General features: G+C 38.4%; 1 protein-coding gene across 2 annotated transcripts in view; it reads left to right on the top strand.

Annotated features, from left to right (window-relative positions):
* LOC126163186 (ATP-binding cassette sub-family C member 4-like) overlaps positions 1–25,024 on the top strand; it is a 275,451-nt gene that overhangs the window by 188,636 nt on the left and 61,791 nt on the right. For both annotated transcript variants that reach the window (XM_049920137.1, XM_049920138.1), the window contains exons 12-14: positions 4,722–4,874; positions 19,916–20,112; positions 23,077–23,552. In XM_049920137.1, coding sequence (XP_049776094.1) covers positions 4,722–4,874; positions 19,916–20,112; positions 23,077–23,552 — 826 coding nt within the window. The remainder of the gene's footprint in view (positions 1–4,721; positions 4,875–19,915; positions 20,113–23,076; positions 23,553–25,024) is intronic.

The raw sequence follows: 25,024 nt of genomic DNA, 5'->3' as shown, positions 1-25,024 counted from the left end.
TTCTAAATATTTTGTAACCCAGATTTTCATTAATTCCTCAAGTATTTTGGAGAAGGCTGGGAGGAGAGATATAGCTCAGTAATTTTCTATTTTATGTCTGTCACCATTTTTGTATAGAGGTATCACTTTAGAGATTTCAAGTTTGTCCGGAAATATCCCTTCACTAAGGGACAAGTTTGCTATGTGCGCTATAGGTTTGACAACACATGGAGCAATTTTCTTAATTATTGATACAGGTACATCATCCAACCCAGAGGACATTTTGGATTTCAAGCATTTAATGACTTTTAGAACTTCATGCTCATCTGTTGGCATTGCCATCATGCTGGTATTTACCATTGGAGTTGTCACTGTTGGTTGTTGCTTAAATTTACTACTTAAAGTAAGGGGAATATTTACAAAATAATTGTTTACATAGTTTGCCATGGCATCTTTTTCTATGGGAATATTTTCACTATTTTTAAGATTGACTTCCTGTTCTTTAGTTTGACCCCCAGTTTCTTTTTTTACCATTTTCCACATCATTCTGAGCTTGTTACTAGCCTGCCTTATTAATCTATCATTACTTAATAATTTTGCTTTTGCTATTACTTTGCGGTAAGTCTTTTTGTGTGTCCTCACATACTCAACAAACTGCTGATCATGACATGTTTTTAATTTTAAACTTAGTAATCTCATGGTTTCACTTGACTTTTTAATTCCGAGTGTAATCCAGGTCCCTTTTGATCCAGATGATCTATAACTCAAAAACTTTTTTGGGAAACACATTTCAAAGTATGTCATAAAAGTGGAAGCAAATATATTGTAAGCATCATTTGTGTTTGTTTGTGCCAGGACCTCTGACCAAACTGCATTTTTAAAATTATTTTTGAACTGATTACAATTTTCAGTAGAGAAAAATCGTTTGTACTCCTTTTTATTTTCTTCCTCCTTGGGAGTTGCAGTGAGATTAAAGGTTAGTGCATTATGATCTGATAATCCTATATTCACATTTGTAACTGCAACTTCATGTGTGTCCACATTTGAGAAGATGTTATCTATTAGGCTTTCACTGGAATCTGTTGTTCTAGTGGGAGCTGATATGTGGGGGAACATGTTGAAGCTGTTTAGTATGTCTAAAAACTTGTTTTTTACTGGACTCTGGACCAATAGATTTATATTAAAGTCACCACAAAGAATTATGGTAGAGTTCTCATTTGAGAAAATGTTGAGCATTTCTTCCAAATTCTTAAGAAAGACTTCAGTATCTCCAGAAGGTGACCTTTAAATTGCTGCAACAATTATTTTCTTCTTTAAACTATATAACTGAATGGCTACTGCCTCAAAATCCTTTTCTATGATTAATGGTTTAGCCTCATATCTTAAATTAAATTTAAGCTTGGGATTTAGATAAATGCATACACCACCACCTTTGGCATTTTGCCTACAGTACCGACTGGCAAGTTTATATTGGCTTAAGTTTATGCTGTTTAGTTCACTGTCCCTGCACCAATGTTCCATAACACACAAACAATCAATATGGTCACTATTTGCTGCTACCTCAAGTTCAAGGTACTTGTTTTTAAGACATTGAATGTTCAGACTCATAATTCTTAGCTGATTTGAACAATCCAACTGACCTGTGACTTTACACTCTGTTGATGCATTTTCTCTTACACTGTTACAAGATTTCATACCTTGTTGTAGATTCCTCTGCTTGCAAATATTTCCCTGTTATGTGCTGTTGTTCACTGTTTTGCCCCAGCAAAAATCCTGGCTTCTCAAGGGTGGCTGCCTTCTTCTGGTGTGATGACTGCTCCTATTTCCACTGCTGCTGCTGTGTGCTGTTGCAGTGAATGCCAGTGATTCTGGTTGCTTGGTTATTGATGTTGGAACTACTGCTTCTGATGTTCCTGTGACTGCTAATGATTCTGGTTGGTTGGTTTTTGATGCTGTAACTATTGCTTCTGTTGTTAGTTCTGCTGCTGCTAATGTTGGTCCAGTAGTAGGTTCCTCTGTTGCTACTGTTTTTTGGACGGTCCATTTGCATGCTGCTGCTGTTTGTGCTGGTGTTTCTGCTATTGGAGATTTATACCATCTCAGTTCAGTGGCTGTCGCTTTGTAATTACATTTAATTGCTTCCCTTATTAAGGTTCCTAACCTGGCCTTCCCATTTCTGTTAAGGTGAAGCCCATGTTTCATAAAACATTCTCTATCAAGTGTACTTGAGTCAATTAATTTCACATTGCTGAATAGTCTACAACTACTTTTAAGTTTCGCATTAATTCTGTGAATTTCCTTATTCACACATGACCATTCAGGTAAATCATGCCTGTGGGTAAAGTTCACCAGTAAAATGTTTGTATTTGACAGTACTAGCAAAACACTCAAGAGCTGTTTATACATTTTCATAGCAGTTTTCGTAAATGTCTTTAGCTCCAGTGTAAATTACAACACTGTCCTGCTTGTCATAGTTATATTTTACGATGTTTTTTGTTACTTCTTTGAAACCAGCATCTGTTAAAACATCACAGAATAACTTCCATGGTACTAAAGGAAGCTGTAGAGGGTAAAAACTGAAGAGGAAGGCAGAGGCTGGAATGCATCCAGCAAATAACTGAGGATGAAAGTTGCAAGTGCTACTCTGAGATCAAGTGTACGGATGCCCATACAATAGTTTGCAGAGGAGGAGGGCCTCAGAACAGTGTGCTTGCTCCTGTGCATTGTAATATTTACACCTATGGTCAGCTGATTACTCAACACTCAGCGCAATACACAACACTCCAGGCATTTCATCTATAATGGTGATATAGCAGAGGCTGCCAAAGTGAAGATGTATGAAGATGTAGAAGACTGCTGAAGTGAAGATGTAGAAGAAAAGTTGGCTTCATCTTTGGATACACAAGGCCTTTATATGAGGTCTGTCATCTAAGCCCAAAACCCATTAAGACTCAGGTGTGCACATTTCACTTATGGAATAGAGAAATTAAACATGAATTGGTCATCATGAGGCGAGGTAAACAGGTTCAGCATTGCCAAACACCTATATATATGAGTGTTACTTTTGACCATACACTGTCCTTCAAGGAACATTGCCATAACACCAGGCTGATGGTCAGTGCAGGGAACAATGTTTTGAGGAAGCTCACAGCCACCACCTGGGGAGCTGGCCCTCACATTCTGAGAACTTCCAGTGTTGCTTTGTGTTTGTTAGCCACATTGTATGTTTCACCTGTATGAAGTGCAACTTCTCATGACAAGTGGGTTGACACTGCATTCAGTGAGACCATCCAAACCCTGTTGTAATCTATGAAACAAACTCTACTAGATAAACTCTACCTGATCGTTGGAATAGCTCCCCCCTATATCAGAAAGGCTGTCACTGTCAATGTGCAGAGGGCAAAGCAGATCAATGATCCTCATCATCCACTGCATGATCACCAAGTTGTAGTCTGTTGATTGAAATCTAGAAAGAGCTTCATCACTAGGACTCAACCACTGGAGGGAACATCAGAGCCTGAACACATCACCAAATGGAGGAGTAAGGTGCTGCCAGATATCCCTGCAAAGGAAGAGCTGTCTCCAGAAAATGATCTACATTAGCCTGTTTGGAGATCACTGTAATCTTACAGTGGACATCTGTCATTTCAAGATAACCATGCAGTTGATGAAGACGTGTCTAGTGAGTGCAGTTGATGAAGACATGTCTAGTGAGTGTGGAACAACACAAAATCCACACCATTTGTCCATATGTTCTCTACTAGAATGACGTTTCACAACACAGGACTTGATCAAGGCAAATAACAAAGCCATCAGAGTTGCTACATTCTGGAAATGCTGACCAGGCACAGAAATGATGAATGAATTGAAATTTTTCTGTGCTTATTGACAATATTCCCTGCCTGTACTAGTAGTAACAGAAATCAAATTCTTGACAAAACTAAATCATTATAATGCTTAATTAATTTACCTCCTCACAGGATTTTTAAAATTTTTTACATTGTTGTTATGCTCTGATGATGTAAACCCATATTTTTGTTACTATCTGTTTCTTTGGTTGCACCAAGGTCCACAGATAACACAATTTGTCTGGGTGGTAACATTTTACACACTGACTGTTGTCAGGTGAATTAAAAGTTCCCTTTGTTTTGCTTTTATTATGAGACAGATTTGACTGTGCAGCCATTTTCAGTGTATGCAAAAGTGTAACCCATCAGGATGGTTCTACAAAAATGAGCCAATGCCCAAGAACTCATTAGTTTGCACATGTAATAATGTAATCATAGAATGTTGTCCACATGATCAGATGCCACAAAGTGTTGTCTTCAACTTTGACCCACGTAGGGCCAATCTAACAGGCTTTAGTGATGCATATTTTTAAAAATGGAACTGTAACACAAGCACAATAAAAAGAAGCTCAATCTTATCCAATGACAGCCATTGTGGTAAAATATTATTATTCATTACCAATTGTCTGTTCTCCACCCCTACTTTTGGTGTTAAGTTTCTACAACAACCTCGTACACTCTTAGCCCTATCTAACAAATGTGTTATGTAGTAGACTGAAATCCTACAAAAAAGAACAACTTTTTGCATAGGAATGGGGCTCACAAGCGACCAATGATATAAAATAAATCTGTTTTCTGTTTTTGTAATGAGCAATACTCTTTACGATGTTGCGTAAACACACACACTGAAACAGTCCAATGCTATAATTATTATGTTATTCTGATTTCTTTCAGGGAAGAATAGAGTATCAGGGCACATTCAGCGACATCCTGACAAATGATTCCAGTTTTTCAAATTTGCTTGTTAGCAGCCAAGAAGAGTCAGAAAAAGTAATGGAAAATGAACAAAGGCTTTTACAAAAACAGATGTCTGTCTCATCTGTGAATGTAAGTTGCTTGGAATTCCAACTATCACATGTATTATGAGTCCTGAAGCAAGTAACATGTTTACTTCATATCGGCACACACTCAGCTGCAAAGTGAAAATTTCATTCTGGAATTACCCCCAAGCTGTGGCTAAGCCATGTCTCCACAGTATTTTTTCTTCAATGATTGGTAGCTCTGCAAGTTTTGCAGGAGAACTTCTGTGAACTTTTGAAGGCAGTAGACGAGGAACTGGTGGAATTAAAGCTGCGAGGACAGGTCATGAGTCTTGTTTGGGTAGCTCAGTCGGTATAGCACTTGCCCACAAAGGAAAAGATCCTGAGTTCGAGTCTCAGTTGAGGACACAGTTTTAATCTGTCAGGAAGTTCCATGCTCATATAATGTATGAGAACTGATTCAAATACTAGACCCTTAAATATTTTATGAAAATGAAACCAATCATCTGGAAAGTAACAACACTTGTGACAGATTGGGAATATATTCTGCTAGATACCACTACCATAAGGACAGACAAATGTTTAACTTTAAAAGCTTTTTATTAAAAGTTTAAAAAGCTGTGTATTCAGCTACACTTTTAAAATGTTGTATCTGCTTTCAGTAGTTGGTGCATGCACATTCATTCTGATAAGAGAAAAGTGCACCACAGGATGTTTAATAATGAGTACACACTCTTTTCTATTTGTAAGAAGCAGTGGCACCTATCACTGAAAAATTTAACACTCCTAGAAATTTTTCTTTTTTCATTTCTGAAAATCATCTTTCTTCTTTTCTAATTGCAATAGTTTAATAAGTAATAATTTTTCTGGTACCGCTCTTCTTTTAGTAGTGCTATAGGATTTATAGTTCTTTTTTTCCTTTTAAGAACAAAGAGTTTTTGTTTAAAAACTCATTTGACAAGAAAATTGCTAACTTTCAGTGAGCTAGTAAGAAAAATACACTGACAGAAAAAAAATCGCAACACCAAGAAGGAGTTGTGCGACACAAATGAAAATTGGTAGGCACGTTTTTACATCTGAAAGATAATTTCTATTCAAATGTTGCACCAGTTGCATGCATAAGGACGGCACTAGTAGTGTCACTTTGAGGATGCAAATCAGGTTTTCTTTAAATATATGCATCAATGGTCAGGAGCCTTAGTTACCTTTGAGATTGGGTGTGGTGAGTTGACGTTAGTCATGAATGCCTTTAAGAAAACAGACACACCATTATCAACAGCTCGCTAAGTTTGAATGAGGTCATGTAATAGGGCTATGAGAAACTGGAAGTTTTTTTTGTGATATTACATAAAGACTTGGCGGAAACATAGTCTCAGTACATGATTGCTGGCAGCGGTGGTGACAGGAATGTACAGTCGCAAGGAGACTGGGTTCCAGATGGCCATGTGGCACTGCCAAGAGGGAAGATTATTCTGTTCAGTGTGTGGCTCTGGCACGTCATACTGCATCTGAAGCACCAAGTTGAGCAGCAGTTGGCACCATAGTTATACACTGAACTGTTATAAATTGATTACTTCAATAACAGCGTATAATGGTCACCTAGTCGTAGATATTTCTATAATAACACTATTTCACTCCCATTTACGGAGCTTGTTAGCACTTGATGTTAGGTTGGCGCCATTAAAATGCATTGTGGTAATCACTGCTGCTTGCTGGATCACTGCTGTGTCTCGATGCTAATGCTGGCTCTACATCTGGTTGTCTAGGGGTAAAAAGATGAGGTCCCGTGTTTTTTATGTGCTTTTGATGATAAATAATGAGTGAAACCAACAAATATTTAAACTTCAAATATTTATTACTCTGGTGGTCATCTTAATTCCACTGTCCACCAACGGCAATGACACAACACAAAGCACTTCTTTTACATGTTCTTTGCAATGTTTATCCACCTCGAACAATAACACACATACACGTTACCAAAGTGACATTCAGACTCCGCTCCCGACCCTTCTTGCTGCTTGTATTTATAACCTTGTCAAAGAACTACTAAAAAGAGATATAGTTTATAAGTCACATGTACATCTGTTATCGTAATTTGTGCAGAAAAGTTATTAATTTATATTGAGTGACATAATTTAACAGGTTATTAAAATGACAGACAGATTTGTTGAATTGACAGAATAATTCTTTGTTACAAAAAGGCCATTTTTTAGAAGTTTGTCAGTTGACTTCTCTAATTTGCATAAATAAGTAAATAGCATGAATTATTAAGAATTACATTGGTTTTCATCTAAAATAGGAGTGTTTATGTGAATACTGAGTGAAAACAGTCCTAGTGAACAAATAGGTTTCACTGGGTGATTTTTATTTAAGGAGATCCAAAATACATAAGTTGGCCACTATTTTTCACACTTCATATTAATTATTTAAGATGAACTCAGTGTTTTTACACGATGACATTTGCTGTATCAGTGATCAAGTTATATAAACTTTTGTGTGGGTCAGTTATTCAGTATAATTTAATGGGTTGACTGTTTATGGAGACATGTTATGCAATCATTGTTAACATACACGATAACTTTTCTATAATCATAAATACTCGTTAAAGTGGTTGAATTTGGATGGTATCGCATACTTTGGTAAAGTAAAGTCTTTAATAGGTTCCGTTGCAAGCTCCAAGCCAGATGCCCTGTAACTGCATTCCACTGCCGTTTGTGACTTCAGTGGTGTTAAGCAAGAGGTAATGGATGGCAGGGTGGAGGTGCGTTGTTTTTTTCTGATGAAAGCTGGCACTTCCTCAGTGCCAGTGATGGCTGTGTGTTTTTAGAAGTAGGCCAGTGGAGGGCCTGCAGCCAGCCTGTCTATATGCTAGGCACACTGGGCCTACACCTGGACTTACAGTCTCAGATGCGATTCTGTATAACAGCAGGAATGCTCTAGTGCTTATCACATGCACCCTGACTGCAAATCTGTATGTCTGTACGGTGATTCAACCTATTGTTCTGCCGTTCAAGAACAGCATTCCAGGGGGGGTTTCTAACAGGATAATGCTCACCCTCATACCACTGTCAAAATCCAATACGCCGTACAGAGGGTTGACGCGATGCCTTTGCCTGCTCGATCACCAGATCTGTCTCCAGTTGAGTACATATGGGACATCATCAGACGACAACTATAGTGGCATTCACAAAAGGCATTATCTGCCAATGTATTGACTGACGACCAAGTGCAACTTGCATGCAAGTCCAATCCCACAAACTGACATTCGGCACTTGTACAATACAATACATGCATGTTTGCATGCTTGCATTCACCATTCTGATGGTTACATTGGTTAATGTGCTGGCATTACACATTTGCAGTGGCTTATTTCACTTACATTAACTTGTGATCTTGCAATGTTAATCACTTAAATATGTTACCTGGACAAATGCATTCCAAAATTACTCTACATTATTTTTTTACTCTACATTATTTTTTGGTGTTGTGCTTTTTTTTAACAGTGTATATGTTGTTACAACTGATGAGGAAAAAAAAGTATACAATAATACAAGCAATAACATGAGTTTGCAAATGAGCCATCTGCGAGATAATTAAGAATGTTTGGTTATGAGCAGCCACTGACTTCAGTATGAAACATGGGGTGTCCACAAAAATTTATTGAACAGGGAACATAATTCCAAAATTGCCATTTTTGATAAAAATGAAGTGTTCCCTAAAACTTAATCGGGCAGGAAGTATACTAAACATTTTGCATGTCAAACGATCAATAGTTTCAACTCAATATATTTTATGGTATATTACTTTGAAATCTAAAATGTGAACATACTTAATTTGTGTATGAAAAGACACCTTTTTGTATTATCATATGAACACAGCATCTACCTTTTGGATTTAACCATCTGAAATTACATCCCCCATGTGATGAAGTCCAGTGCATCCAAGAAGATAGAAAATTAAGTTATAAACATCCACAGAAGATATTTTGTTGTTCATATACCAATAACATTATTTGACCCTGAAAATTACAAATAATCCCACGTGGAATGTTTCCCTCTATTATATTCATATCATTAATGTGAACCCAACAATTACATTTGTTATCGTCACTGTTGCATTTCGAAATCTTTTCTGTCATCTTACTTTCTCTTTTTGTATGTGTGTGTTTGTGTTTGTTAGTGTCTCTATCAACATACCAACACTTTCGTTTGGTAAGTTAATTCATCTTTGTTTATAATAGAGGGAAACATTCCACATGGGAAAAATATATCTAAAAACAAAGATGATGTGACTTACCAAACAAAAGCACTGGCAGGTTGATAGACACACAAACAAACACAAACATATACACAAAATTCAAGCTTTCGCAACCAACAGTTGCTTCATCAGGAAAGAGGGAAGGAGAAGGAAAGACGAAAGGATGTGGGTTTTAAGGGAGAGGGTAAGGAGTCATTCCAATCCCGGGAGCAGAAAGACTTACCTTAGGGGGAAAAAGGACAGGTATACACTCGCACACACACACATATCCATCCGCACATACACAGACACAAGCAGACATTTGTAAAGGCAAAGAGTTTGGGCGGAGATGTCAGTCGAGGCGGAAGTACAGAGGCAAAGATGTTGTTGAATGACAGGTGAGGTATGAGCGGTGGCAGCTTGAAATTAGCAGAGGTTGAGGCCTGGCGGGTAACGAGAAGAGAGGATATACTGAAGGGCAAGTTCCCATCTCCGGAGTTCTGACAGGTTGGTGTTAGTGGAAAGTATCCAGATAACCCGGACGGTGTAACACTGTGCCAAGATGTGCTGGCCGTGCACCAAGGCATGTTTAGCCACAGGGTGATCCTCATTACCAACAAACACTGTCTGCCTGTGTCCATTCATGTGAATGTACAGTTTGTTGCTGGTCATTCCCACATAGAAAGCTTTACAGTGTAGGCAGGTCAGTTGGTAAATCGCGTGGGTGCTTTCACACGTGGCTCTGCCTTTGATCGTGTACACCTTCCGGGTTACAGGACTGGAGTAGGTGGTGGTGGGAGAGTGCATGGGACAGGTTTTACACCGGGGGCGGTTACGAGGGTAGGAGCCAGAGGGTAGGGCAGATGGTTTGGGGATTTCATAGGGATGAACTAAGAGGTTACGAAGGTTAGGTGGACGGCGGAAATACACTCTTGGTGGAGTGTGTGTCTATCGACCTGCCAGCACTTTCGTTTGGTAAGTCACATCATCTTTGTTTTTAGATATTTTTTCCCACATGGAATGTTTAAGGGAGAGGGTAAGGAGTCATTCCAATCCCAGGAGCAGAAAGACTTACCTTAGGGGGAAAAAAGGACAGGTATACACTCGCGCGCGCGCGCGCGCGCGCGCACACACACACACATATCCATCTGCACATTTACAGACACAAGCAGACATATGTAAAGGCATAGAGTAAGAAAGATGACACATTATTGTGCAGCCAGGAAAGCTGAACTGCTGAATTCATATTTCCATAACAACACAAGTGCTGTGTTGCACTCCATGGAGTTTGGGGAGGTCTCCATCCCTGCAGTGGAGACGTTTTTGACCAATAAATTTCTCATTATTCTCTTCTCCTGTAGAGCAGAGAATGGCATTTTTCATTTTCGAGTGATGCATTGGGTCCACAGATGAAATAAAGGTGTACAGACCTGTGATTGCAAAACCATCTTTTTCAGAGGCTACTATAATCGCTCTGCAGTAATAGAACTGAATGCCATTATAGGTCATCTTTGGTGACACACAAACGATAGAGCACTGTTGTAATGAAGTTGGGCATCACCAGTAAGAGGTGTCCTTTCGGAAACTGTGTATGGACGTGGCCATGTATACTGCAGACATGTTTATTTTATGCTACAAATAGGCACCACAAACTGCAATCCAGTGTGTTGCAGTGGCCACTTTCTGCAACTCAGTAAGGGTTGTATGAGGAAAAAAGCAGAGAATCTATTGGGTTTTTTTTTGGAAATGTATTGTAAATCTTCACACCTGCCTTGGATGCACGACATTGCTGAAACCACTGCCATGCACAGGAAAGGCATAAGTAACTTTGTCCAACCTCACAACTGAACAAACCTATATTATATAGTCACTGCTAATAAAGCCACATTAGTTCTCAACACACTTGGGAATGTCAGACCTACTGCATAGTACAAATGCAAATAATCATGTCTATTACTGTGTTAGAATTCTGTGACGAATGGAAGATATGTACGCCAGATTTCAGGAGGGGTCAACAATTTCCTCTTTCACACCCACCCTTGCAGGTGCCTGTGGTATGAAGTATTGTCCTACTTATTTGAAATGTATCTGAAATTTAAACTTTTTAATCAAGTCACTACCTAAATGGGCTCAAATTTCTCTCATGGTCCATTCTTGAAGAATCTGGTTCAAGCATGCTGGGCACTGATACATTTTGCTGCTGAAGTAACATTTCATCTAACATACCAGTACAGTCCAAGATATACATATTGAGCAAGGCCTCTACCTCAGCCTTGAAGATCAACTGCCATCATCCTCTGGGTTTTTCTGTCGGGGGTCTTATCAAAAGTGAAGAGTACAGGACTCCTATCGATATGTTTGATGAACTGGAGCACCAAATTCTACAGTCTTGTCAAGATTTAAGAGAGAATTCTAGAGGAGTTTGAAAGAATTTGTAAGTCATTGCAATGGCAAGTGCAGTACTGCATCCTAATTTGAGGGCAACACATGGAGCATTAACAGATATGTGTACGCGGTAAATTGTAACATGCTGAAGTAATATTGTATTTCTTCTTAAGGTAGACCATATGTGACATTTGAGCTCAAGTAAATGGAAACTTAATCAAAAGGCTTACATTTGAGATACATACATACAAATGAAGGATGCTCTCCATGGGAAGCAGTGCATGGATGGTGCATAGGTTATTGTTGCAGCAAGATGTCGGTTCTGATGTCAACCAGTAGTGAGCATACAGGCTCTCCCAGTAAGGTGGCATAAGGCTATCACATTGAACAGAGATTATGTTGAAAAATATGGTATTGTAGCCAAAAGAGTGATGGTACTCTCCACCACAAATTTTATGGTGGCTTGCCGAGCATTTGTGTAGATGCAGATGTAGATGTGGATAATAAGGTGTACTGGAATCCTGAATAAAACCAACATGCTTTCAGGGGAAAAAAAAGAAACAAAAATGTGTTGCATTACTTACTGAATGCCACTTGTATCTTGCAAATGACTTGGTTGTGGACTCATATTTAGTGAAGGTTTCTGCTTCTTTATCACAACTTCCCAGGAACCGGAACTCACCAGATAGTACTCCAACTGCACTCCCTTCAAGGCTTTGGACAAAGCGTATTTATACATCTTTTAACAATTACATTCTTTGACATTATTTTGTTATTTCATGTCTGATGTTACAATTGCAATAAGTTAATCCAGCAAAAACTAACATTGCAGAGTTTTAGTTGAAATTAAAATGAGTACTATGATAACGCATATTTCCGAAATGAACACTTTAACAAGTGTAATTTTGAAAGATACATACAGTTAGCTATTAAATTCTTATTATTCAATCCAGAAAATTCTTGAATGCATTTACACAATTTAATTAATTACACAATTTTTTCAAACAATTTTGAGCCGGTAATATTTTTAAGACATCAAAATTACAATTCAAACGTTCAAAATGACTTTTTAGAACATCTAAAGGCTAAAATGCAGAATAATTTACATACATCACAAAATCTTTAAGTCGTCTCACAAGAAATTAATGAATCGTTCTTCTAACATTATTTATGATACAAATTGTCTATCTCAATATGGTTACATCTCCAGTTTAAACAAATCTTCTCTAGTTTTTGTAATATGTGGACATTGCAATGAATTCCTCTGTGGAATGTTCCAGAAACATTAATTACAAGTTTAATTACAGGTTTTTAGTTGGTGATTTCTGTAAGAATATTTTGTCCTGACTTCCAGAGGAACATAAATGTTAAGCTTTTCCAAAATTAATGGTTTACACAGTTAATTTGCTTCATGGGTAACAATCACTTTTACTAATTGAATTATAATTACAAAACTGAATGAAAAAGGTTACTAACGTTAGTACACTATTGACACTGATTCCAGAATTTGTTCTTTCTCTTCAACACATCCCAAAATTCATATCAAATTGAGAATTGACTTATCCTAACTGTACGTTACTTTACTTGATTAAGAACATACATTAACTGGCCTGTAACACAGTTGAACATTTTTGTTACAGTTATTTCACACTGTTGCACTAAGTGACCTTATTCACTAAGTATACTTATACACTAGCCACATCTGTTTTAGCACGTATCGTGTGCTACGAAACCTGTTGTATCGGGTACTCCACATGACCCAATACAGCCTGTTTCGTTACATCTCCTACAGTCACTCAATGATGACTTCTTCCCAAACACCACAGCATCATAAGCAAACAGCCGCAGACTGCTGTTCAGCCTGTCTGTCACATCATTTGTGTATTTGGAAAAGAAGAATGGTCCTATCTCACTTTCCTGAGGTACTCCTGACAGAACCCTTAACTCTGATCCACTCACCTTCAAGGACAGTGTACCAAGATCTACGTGTTATGCATCTTTGAGCCACTCAGTACCTGGTAACCTAAATCATATGCTTAAACCTTCATTAACCATCTGCAGTGGACCACTGTGTGGAATGCTTTCTGGAAATCTAGGAATATGGAATCTGCCTGTTACCCTTTCCGTCATTAATAGGATATTTTGTGAGAAAAGGGCAAGCTGAGTTTCACATGAGCATTGCTTTCTAAATCAATGCTGATTTGTGGATAGAACCTTCTCTGCCTTAAGTAATTTTATCAAACAATGGAAAATCCAGGTAGAAATGTAAAAAATATGGGAAAAGCAGATTACAGATTACTACTTACTGTAAAGAAGTTGTAGGCGACTTGCCTACAACAAATAATTGCATAGCCATCCGGTATAATGAGTTAACGGAGTACTATTTATTCGTGAAAACTCACACTGAGAAGAAAACTAAAAACAACAGAGAAGTAACAAAAACTAGGAGATCCTATAGTCTTACGGCAAAGATAAAAAACAACACATGACCAAAAAAAAAACTCTCGTGCACTTTTGATCTTACTTTGCACCAGACATGAAAAATATCACTGCCACACAGCCCCCCCCCCCCCTTAAAGTGCGGAGCCCCAGGGATATCTTGATACTTGAATTTTATTCGACGTCCAGCTCTGGTGTGCGTCGGGTGTCTCGGGGGCGGTGACGTTGTTGTTTGTGGTGGTGATTCACCTGTCTCGGACGATGTACTGAGTGGTGTTTGGGTATGCTCTGCGTCCATCATGTGTTGATGCACAGGCGTGGTGTCAGAGGTCGGAGAGGGTAAAACCCATGCTGGCTTGACACATTCAATCGATACCTTTGTCGGAACACCATTGTACATTATGTCCACGGTATGCTTATTTCTACTCAGCACCTGATATGGGCCCGTATATGGTGGGTGTAAAGGCGATTTGACTGAGTCTGTTCGCAACATTACGTGAGAGCAATTGTACAAGTCTTTGTGTACAAACACCTTACGGTTACCATGGAGAGAAGGTGGTGGGCAACGTATATTTGTGCAGTCTGTAACTTTTTAGAGAAAAACCGTAGTGGTTGCCATTGCCGTTCTACACGCTGGTGCTATTGCTGACTGGCTCGCATCTACAACAATAGCTAATTGTGCATAGTGAACTGGGTGAGCGAGCAACACTGCTTTGCTGAGGCTTGCTTGAAGATCATTAAATGCTTTGTCCATTTCTTGTGTCCACTTAACTATTCGTCGACCTTTGGCGTCGTGTCCCTTGAGTGCATCAGTGAGTGGTGCTTGCACCGCAGCCGTTGCTGGTAGGTGACGTCTATGAAAATTTATTAATCCCATGTATCGTCGTAGCTCTTGGTAGTTTGTCGGTTTCGGAAGGGCCTGTATCGCTGCGATCTTCTCTGGCAGAGGCAATATATCTTCTGATGACACAGTATGGCCGAGGAAAGTGACTTGGTTCTTGTGCATGACGCATTTATTTTCGTTTAAAACGACTCCGTAGTGAGATAGATGCTTGCAAAGTTGACACAGATGCTTTTCATGTGTTTGACTATCCGGAGAGAAAACCAAAATGTCATCAAGATAAGCAAAGCAAAATGTTAATCCCTTTATCACCTTGTCGATAAATCGCTGCCAAGTCTGTGCTGCGTTCTTAAGGCCAAAAGGCATAAATAAAAACTCGAATAATCCAAATGGTGTAATCACTGCTGTCTTCTGAACATCTCTTGGAGCCACCGGTATCTGGTTGTATGCTTTCTTGCAATCGAGGACGCTAAAAATTTTCACGCCAGCCAAAGCACATGTGAAGTCCTGTATATTAGGTACTGGGTATCTATCTGGAATGGTTCTTGAGTTTAATGCTCGGTAATCCCCACACGGTCTCCATGATCCATCTTTCTTACGTACTAAGTGTAGGGGTGAAGACCACGGACTGTCTGACCGGCGAATTATTCCCGCCTGTAACATTTCCGAATCTTCTCTTCGTCATGTAGCTCTTCGACTACAGAGTTGCCAATCGCCTGTAGCTTCTCACAAGTTGTATGCCCTTTAGTGCTTGATATTGCACTGTTGTCCATCAGATTTAACAAACGTTTTCCTTGTAAGTCGACCGCCAACTCGAAATGTGCCAGAAAATCAGCGCCCAAAATAGGTTCTGATATACCAGCTATCACAAAAGACCAGGTAAACTGTTTGGGAAAACCCACATCAATCTTGCACACTTTACATCCGTACGTGTTAATCACCGAGTTATTCACTGCCTTCAAACGTGGCTGTATGTCTTTTTCGTTGTGTGGCGCATGGCTGACAGGAAGCAAACTAATGTCTGACCCGGTATCCATCAAAAACCTTGTACCCGTAAGTACGTCTGATACATACAATCTTTTCGAAGCAGGAGGCATATGTATTGACGACTGTTGTCGCTGACATGAAAACACTGCACTGTTTCTGTACATACCTTGGTTGTCTGAGCAGGCGCATGGTGATGTACATCTTGTAGCATTTCTCCCAAAACATATATGGTACCAACACACCTTACGCTCGTCCTCTTGTTGACTTCGTGTTTCACGCCCAGCCCGGTCTCTCTTGTGCTTAAAGATAATTTGTGGTCGTTGTAGCGTGCGTAGTTGCGCTCGCAAATCATCTATTGCAGTTTTTAAATCTCTAATTTCGTTTGAACTTTTTGTTGTTTGTCGCGTTGTGACCGCGGCACAGTTTACTGTTATATCGTCAGTTTGGTCTTGCTGGTAATGGTAGTTACCGTATGTGGCATCTGTCGACATCATTGCGACTGTTGCAGTAGGCTCGTGCGTCTCGTAGATTCTGTCTGCAGCGAGCAGCAGCTCGTCAACTGATCTTTCGTCGTATATAGCTAGTGTAGTTCTTACTTGCACTGGTAGCTGTTGTTGCCATACGTGGAGTAACAGTCTATCAGAGACTGTTGATCTATCTACCAGGTTGCGTAAATGACGCCAGCATTCTGACGGGGTCCTATCTCCCCGTTTCTCTTGGTACAATACTTGTTTGACTCTGATGTCGACTGACTTCACACACCGAGAAATTAATTCTTCTTTCAGTGTACAGTATGCTCCTTCAGTAGGCGGGTTCGCTATAAAGTCAGATACCAAAACCGAGGTCTGATGGTCCAAATTACTTATCACCAAGGTGAACTTCTCGTGATCACTGAATATTCTTTGTTGTAGAAATATATTTTCCATTACCGCGAACCATGTGTGTGGCTGAGAAGGCATGAATGGGGGCGTCCGTAATTGCAACCGTTGAGTTGGTGAAGCGTTGAAACCAACGGGTACTTCCATTGCTGTTACTTGCTCTGGTTGTGCTGCCATGGTTGTTGAACCAACGTCATTCCTTTGGTCCGGTATATGCTTTAAGTTCATATCTTTCGAAATATGCAACTGTAAAGTTTCTATCTCATTCTGAAGCCTATGAATTTCTTCCGTTATCGAACCGTATCGTTTGCCGTCGTCGGTCATTGCTTCTGCAGTTAATGTTCGATGTAGCTAACGAAAGATTTAAAGTTCCTTAATCGGAGGTCACCAATTATGTAGGCGACTTGTCTACAACAAATAATTGCTTAGCCGTCCGGTATAATGAGTTAACGGAGTACTATTTATTTGTGAAAACTCACACTGAGAAGAAAACTAAAAACAACAGAGAAGTAACAAAAACTAGGAGATCCTATAGTCTTACGGCAAAGATAAAAAAACAACACATGACCAAAAAAAACTCTCGCGCACTTTTGATCTCACTTTGCACCAGACATGAAAAATATCACTGCCACAAAGTCATGTTAAGTTGCAGACAGAAGTGTCCTTTAATTGTGACCATATGCAACTTCTTCTTTAAGCAATCTGTCTTTTCCTGCATTGTTAAGTAAATTTATTATATTCAGACTCAGAATATGTTCAAAAATTTTGGAGCAAACTAATATTAAGGATGGTAGTCTGTGATTTTGCAGGTCCATTCTTTTACCTTTCTTACGCACAGGAGCACACAACAGTTTTTTACTAGTTGCTTGGGACTTTGTCCTGGGTAGGAGATTCTTGAGAAATGCTACATAAGCAATGAGGCAGTGCCACAGAGTACTCTCTTAAAACTGAATTGGGATTCCTTCTGGATCAGGCAACAAATTTTTTCCAACTATTTCAGTTGCTTCTCAGTGCCAGGGATGCCTATTACTAGGTCCTCCATATGGAAGTCTGTCAAATGGTTAAATGACATTATGTCTGTATGATCCTCCTGCATGAACGATTTCTTACATGCAAAATTTAGAACTTCAGCTCTCCTTTTGCTGTCTTCTGCTGCCATGCCAAACTGAACAACAGGTGACTTTTCTTGGATTCTTAGCATGATTTTTGCTAAGGTTTGACAGTGGAAGTTGCATGCTTTGTGCATTGATATTTTACAGATGCACAGATTTCTACTAACTGTTGCCTGTCATTATTTGTGCATTCTTTTTTGAACTGAGATTTTAACAGTCTGCTTTTTCAGCATTTTAAAATTTGGGTGTTGAAGCACAATGCTTTTTTTCCACTTATTCAGCACAAGTTGGAGACTGCAAACTTGATAGTGACAGTTATGCAGTTTAAACACCTTCAAGTCCTTCTGGGACAAAGATAAGCAATATGTGACTACTCGTCTTTATCAACAAAGCCAGAATGAGTTTTGCCTCAACTCACAGCAGGTGCTAAAATTCCAGTCAGGAAACTGAGTCATCATTATAAACAACAGCAACAATGGGCTACCATATATTTCTGTAATAGTTCTACATCATCAAATGCTGATTTAAATTTTATTCATTGGTTGTTGCTTTATACAAAGTTTAATATACAATTTATGCCAAATAAAGATAGTAAAGGAATTTGATGGTCCTGTATAAAAAGGCTAAAGTATATCAGGCTTTCAGGTCAAAGAACTTATTCTATGCAGAGAAAAAGAAGAAACGGTATAGTTAAATGAGAATTTGATGTACCCTGTTGTGTACCCTTCACCCATAGGATCTCTTTTACCATTCAAAACACAGGAAAAGTGAATAATTAAATAAAAATAAATAAATAAATGGTACTGATTTATATTAATTAACAGGCAACTATTAAATTATGCTCCTGTCAACTACTCAACACTTAAATTTTATAGTTAGTTACTAACATTCCTTCCATTATTGTACATAAATCTTAGTTGTTAGTGTACCATGCAGGAGACATAGATAGTTGAACTGTTACACTACCATTCATGACATACAGGCAAATATAAAAGAGAAAAAGAGTTCAGTTTCACAATAATATTCCTTGTCCATAAAGTGGTGATCATATTCTTCTATGACAGAAGAGCTATACATGTTTGACCACTAATGTTTCCTAATTACAAAAGAGTATGCATTTTGGCATGAACTTGAGTACAAGAGCTAATTAATGTCTCTTCTGTAAAAATAATAGTTTCTGCTCTTGTTTCAATGAACAGTGCTTAGAATTTCATCATTATGGAGAGTGACCATTTAAGTTTTTAACAGTTTACTTTCTACTCTGAAATATCCTTTGTTGTTTCCAAGAATACTATGTAGTTTTCCTAGTGTGTAAAAGAAGAGAGTTCTTGTTTTGTGTTAGTTTCATGATAGTGATTTTACTGTGAGTTTTATGAAGTGACCAGTTTACACTCTGATTTGCCTGCAACTTTTATCATTTTACGATCCAACAGACTACTGGTGGAATAGTGGTTTGTTGTAAGTGGTACTGATTCATTCATAAAACTGATATACATATGTGTCATTGGAATGACAGAAGAGAGGGTTATTTATGGCATTCTCCAAAGGACTGCTTAACCATGCTCAAATAAGAATGGAGCAACGTAAAATCACATTTGTTGTGACAGACGTATTTTTCTCCTTGATTTTATGGAGAAATAAACAGAAATGCAACAAGCAGGTAAAGAGTGTGTACTAGAATGTAGGTGTTCAAAATAAACCATTCAATATGTGGTTAGTAGCAGTATGAAAGTGATTACTGGCAACCCCCTTCTCACACTTTTCTCTTACACACACACACACACACACACACACACACACACACACACACGCACACACACACACAAGGAAAACACATATCCATATCAAAAGTTACTATAAGAGATCACCATAATGAAAATTTCCAACCAAAAGCTGAAATAAAATATATACCAGTATTCTTCTAAGTATCTGTGTCATATCAAAAAGCCCTATTTTGCTCTGTAGAATGCATACTGACACCTAAAAAGGTAAATCATAATTTATCAGTCCATGTGTTTCAGAACTAGAATGAAACATTTTGAAAACCTAGAAGTTGAATAGTATATATTAATAATATTTGAAAATAAGAAATTAGAATTTGTATTTTTAACAGAATTTGTACTATATAAATATAACTGAAATGCCTTAGGTAGTTTCTCCATGACAAGTTTATTTTTAAGATTAGTTATTTACTGCCCCTAAAAAATAATTTAAAAAGTGAAAATTGCAGACTTCCGTTCATGAAGATCAAGATGGAGATGAGCCTGATGAAAGTGCTGAGATGATAGAAAGAGGAAAATTGAACAAAGCTCTCTACAAAGAATACATAACAGCTGGCTCAAGTTATTGGCTACTTGGATGGCTTCTTCTTGTCCTCATAGTTGGGCAGGCAGCGTCAAACAGTGCTGATTTTTGGGTTACATACTGGTGAGTATAATTATACTGTCAGTTCAGATGTTAGTAAGTCTTTGCATCCTGTAAAGGGGTAGAAGCAACATGAAACTATTCGTGTTTTCAGTTTCTCGTGCCTTAAAGGCCAGCTGTCAATCAGCAACAAATGTGTGAAGGAATACATAATTCCTAATTACAATTTTTACTGCCATTAACATCATGATTGACTGATTGATTTGTATCGTTGTAGAGACCTCAGAGGTCGTCTGAGGCATTACAAAAGTCAATATTACACAGTATAAATGTTACACAAATAATTACAAAAACAAGAAAAATATTACACAAATAATTATCGTACCTTCACACAAATACAAAACAGAGAAACTTCTGGTACAAACTGATATTGCATAGTAAATTTAGCCAATTACAAACTTACTCATATATGTGTTTATAGAAGCATATAAAAACTGATCACAAAGTGTAGTCATACCATATTCTTTGCCTCCCTTAAAAATTCATCAGTTTCATAAATGCTGAGCTCAAATAGAATTTGAATTACTTTTAAATTCATTACTGTTAAAAAGCTGCATTTTTATTTTATTCATAGGCAGTAAAGAACTAATAGCGATACACCACATTTAAATTTTCAAGTAATATTTCCTGTCTACTTACCCTAATAACTTGTTCAGGACTTCAGAGATTAATTACCTGTATCTGTACAATAAATATTTCTCTTTTCTTTTCTTTGACAAACAAATTTCATAAATGCGTACATCTGGGAAATTATTCTTTTGACCTACTCTCTTTCTCATCTTTTTTCTATACACCATATAGTATCCCGTGTGATCCACTGGTATGAAACACAGACATGTATTGCAGGCTACCATCTCTCCAGATTGCTGGTGACACCACCTCATGGATTTAGGCTAAACAGTATGACCACACACATAAACATACCATGTTTGGCAACAACTGCACCTCCTGCAGCCATCACAGTAATATGTGGTACCAGTTTTGCCTCTAGAGGCGCCACAATTAGCAGTGCCAACACAGTCACCAATTATCCTTCTGCTGATTATGTGCCTGCCAACCTTGCAGAAGTATTCTTCTGCCAGCCGACTATAAAGGATACCGTCCGACTGACCAGATCCAGTTCTCAGCAGGAGTTGCCCCAAGCCGTGGTGCCGACTGCAACTGCCAGTTCCTCAATCGGAGCTCCAGTTGGCCAGCACTGTTGTATGTTTGAAGCTGCATCTAAGTCTTCACTTGACATCCTGTCCAAGCTAGCCGCTTCAGTTACCAATCCCATATCTTCACTTTTCTCCATACTGGCCACCGATGCCCACAATCCGAGTTGTGTACGAACTGTCACACCGTGCCTTGTCCAACTTCTATAAGCTTGGCTCAACATTGGCCACACCTGCACCTCTGTGCAGCTCACCATCACTCTTTCCTTTGCTGGCCATGTCAGTGGTCCATCCAAGGAAGCCACCTCTCAGCAGCAGCCACATCTATCTCCAATCATTATTAGCCTCCACCTTACTGGGACCCCTCTCATTGGTTTCCTTCAAGGCCTGCTGCTCCCCACCAATACAGCCACACTTTTATTGCCCTTGTAGGAAGTCTTCTAGTGCAATAGAGTGTACTGAAGTCTAAATGACTGTTTTGTTGTATTCTGGTTAAGTGTTAATAATGTCCATTTATTTCCTGCTACTTGGGCCACATTTTTGGCATGGTTCCCTCAGCTATGAAGCAAAACAAGGTAGCTTCAGCTGCCATTTAAGTCAATGATTAAACTTACTCAAATAAGGCAACTGTTGCCAACTTATCTATATGTCATTAAAAATCAAAACAAATAAATAAATTTAAGTTCATTATTGGTGTCACAGCTAAATTTTAGTTATAATTGGAATGTATGTGTTTTGTAGGACTCTGGATTTTGTTCCCAAGTTTTGGTAGTTTCACTGTTCTATTGTTAATTGCTATCACCTTGTCATTTTCTTAAAATTTTCAGTTTGTATGATATGAGTTCATCATGAGTACAACAGTTAGTTAGAGGAATAAAACATCCAACTAGATGTGTTTTTACTCTTGCATTCAGATCATTTGTGGACACACACACACAAATTGGAAAACAGAATTAAGAATAAGTATGTGATACAATATGTTATCAAATACCTAAAAGCTGTATGTTAAAAGTATTCATGAAACTGAACATTACAGTAGTTTACTATCATTTAATGTGACATGGCCATGTGTGTTTCCAACCCTCAAATAAGCTCACCAAACATGCTATGAGAGGATGCAAAATTAACAGTGAGGCTGAATGACAGTACAGTTTTGATTTCACATATGCAACTCTCTGTTAAGGAAGATTGGTACATAAAAAGGAAGTAAAAAATCATTAGACTGATCCTGAAACCTCTAACCATCAAACCATCTATCCATAAATGCTTCAAAGTTGTAAATAAGAAGATGTTTTGCTGAAGGAATGAGTTCGGTCTCACTGGTACATTGAAATAAACATATCTTAGTCACCTGGAAGTCTCTGATATTGAGTGGATGCACCTTGACAGTTACAAGCTAATGTTGTATTATTGGAGTATCAGCAAATGTAAAGTGGAGGTGGCAAGCATACACAAAAGGAGTAGAGTCAAATCCCAAGCTTCAGAACCTAAAGAGTGCGTTATTGGTTAGTTCTTTGAATGGTATGCCATGTAAGTGAATGTGATGGCACCCATTACACTACTTCAATCGTGTGTGAGCTACCACTAGGGCAAAGCTCAAGTTTTGTTCTGAAGCTGAGGAAGATAATAGCCTTCTTCTCAGTAACATTTTAGGAAAATTTTGCTGATCACATTAAGGAATTTTAGTATGGGTTATAGTATTGTCCAAAATATAAGTTTATTTAATGGCCATTTTGCTATATCACTTGAAATAATTGTATGATAAAACTCAGATTACACTACAGTTATAGTTTAATAAACATTTATTTTACAGGACAAATCAGGAACAGCTGAGAATGGACAGAATGAATCAAAAAGTGTCATTTGAACTGCCAAAAATTGTTAATAGTACTGACAGATTTCTGTCAGTTAATTCTACTTCAGGATATTCAGCGACAACAGAATATAATGACACCACTGATTCCATACCATTGAATGACACTCTGTATGCACCTGAAACAGTGAAGGAAAGTAATATTCCAGGAAATGAGAAGCCTGAAATTTATATTAATAGTGAAGACGTTAATATCAGTTACCCAAATGAAAGCAACATTACAGCTCAAGAATCCTTCACAAGAGATGAATACATTATAATATATACAGTGTGCATTGCCGGAAGCATCATAATTACAACATACAGATCCTTTGTTTTCTTTAAAGTCACAATGAATTCCTCTCAAGGTCTCCATAACAGAATATTCAATGCTATACTTAAAGGAGCAATGAGATTTTTTGACACAAATCCCTCAGGTATGTAAAATAAATAAATTAGTGTGTTGTAGTGTTTCCTGACTATTATTATTATATTACTGACACACTGCGTAGTAAGAACCACTGTCAGACAGTGTACACTTACCCAGCAACAGGAAGTTTCATATCAGCGCACACTCCGCTGCAGAGTGAAAATCTCATTCTGGAAACATCCCCCAGGCTGTGGCTAAGCCATGTCTCCGCAATATCCTTTCTTTCAGGAGTGCTAGTTCTGCAAGGTTCGCAGGAGAGCTTCTGTAAAGTTTGGGAGGTAGGAGACGAGGTACTGGCAGAAGTAAAGCTGTGAGTACCGGGCGTGAGTCGTGCTTCGGTAGCTCAGTTGGTAGAGCACTTGCCCGCGAAAGGCAAAGGTCCCGAGTTCGAGTCTCGGTCGGGCACACAGTTTTAATCTGCCAGGAAGTTTCATATCAGCGCACACTCCGCTGCAGAGTGAAAATCTCATTCTGGAATATTGTTTCTCATTCTTATTTTTAGAACCACTATATTTATATACAATTGTTCTGTAAAATTATATACTTCCTCGCTAATTTGTATATCTTTTGTAACATATACAGTCTTTGCTAATGGAGAACAACATTTGGTATGTTGCCAATGGATAATGAGTAGTAGACTGTGATGTGGGCTCTTCAGAATGTGGGTTCACTGAAAGGAATGAAATCAGGAGCAGTTCTTTCCTGAAACCAAAAGATTAATATGATGATGTTTTGTATAAAAAGGGTAGGAGCATTTGTGTGTGCTCTTTAGGCACATTTAGAGAATTATCCTGAAGTGGAAATGGGAAAAATATGATGCAGCAAAATTATTGGCCAGTAATTAGGTCCATAGGAAGAAAATACATTCAAATAATTACACTTCCAATATCAAAAATAGGGCTGACTAACTCACTCTCATTTTGAGTGCCACAAACAGCCTACCCTCAGAATGATGCAGAGAAGGACCTCACATATACATCTGTTGACAAATGCACAGGAGATATCTGCCATGCTTGGTTAATACATAACAGAGATGTAGTAAGAAAAAAGAAAGTTCCACCATTGAGTAGCATTCATGGTGCAGCAGATCCAGGTCCAAGGGACGGCAACATAGCCTGACCTTGAACTGAGTAGAGTTAGCAGATTGTCAACCCCAGGGAGAGTTAGTGCTGTCACCCTCTGGGCCAGGGTTGCAGTGTTGATGGACAGAGTGCTATTTCTTAAAAATGAACAACTGATTAATGTTGGTGGCCATAGGAACAAGGCAGCATAACAGTGATGTTTCAGCCAGCCAGACAGGCACTAACTCTATCTGTTATGGCAGATTGATGCAGATCTGCATGGTACAAAATGCCTGTATACCAGACAGCTACATCAGAAAAGATTAAATGGAAAATTCATAAGGGAAAGTTTCGGACTAGCAACTCGGTGAGCTAGGTGTAAAACATTCATTGATTTTGTATAAATGTTTTGCAATAG

The sequence above is a fragment of the Schistocerca cancellata genome, chromosome 2, assembly GCF_023864275.1.
Source record: "Schistocerca cancellata isolate TAMUIC-IGC-003103 chromosome 2, iqSchCanc2.1, whole genome shotgun sequence".
NCBI lineage: Eukaryota > Metazoa > Arthropoda > Insecta > Orthoptera > Acrididae > Schistocerca > Schistocerca cancellata.
This window is presented reverse-complemented; position numbering and strand designations above follow the sequence as displayed.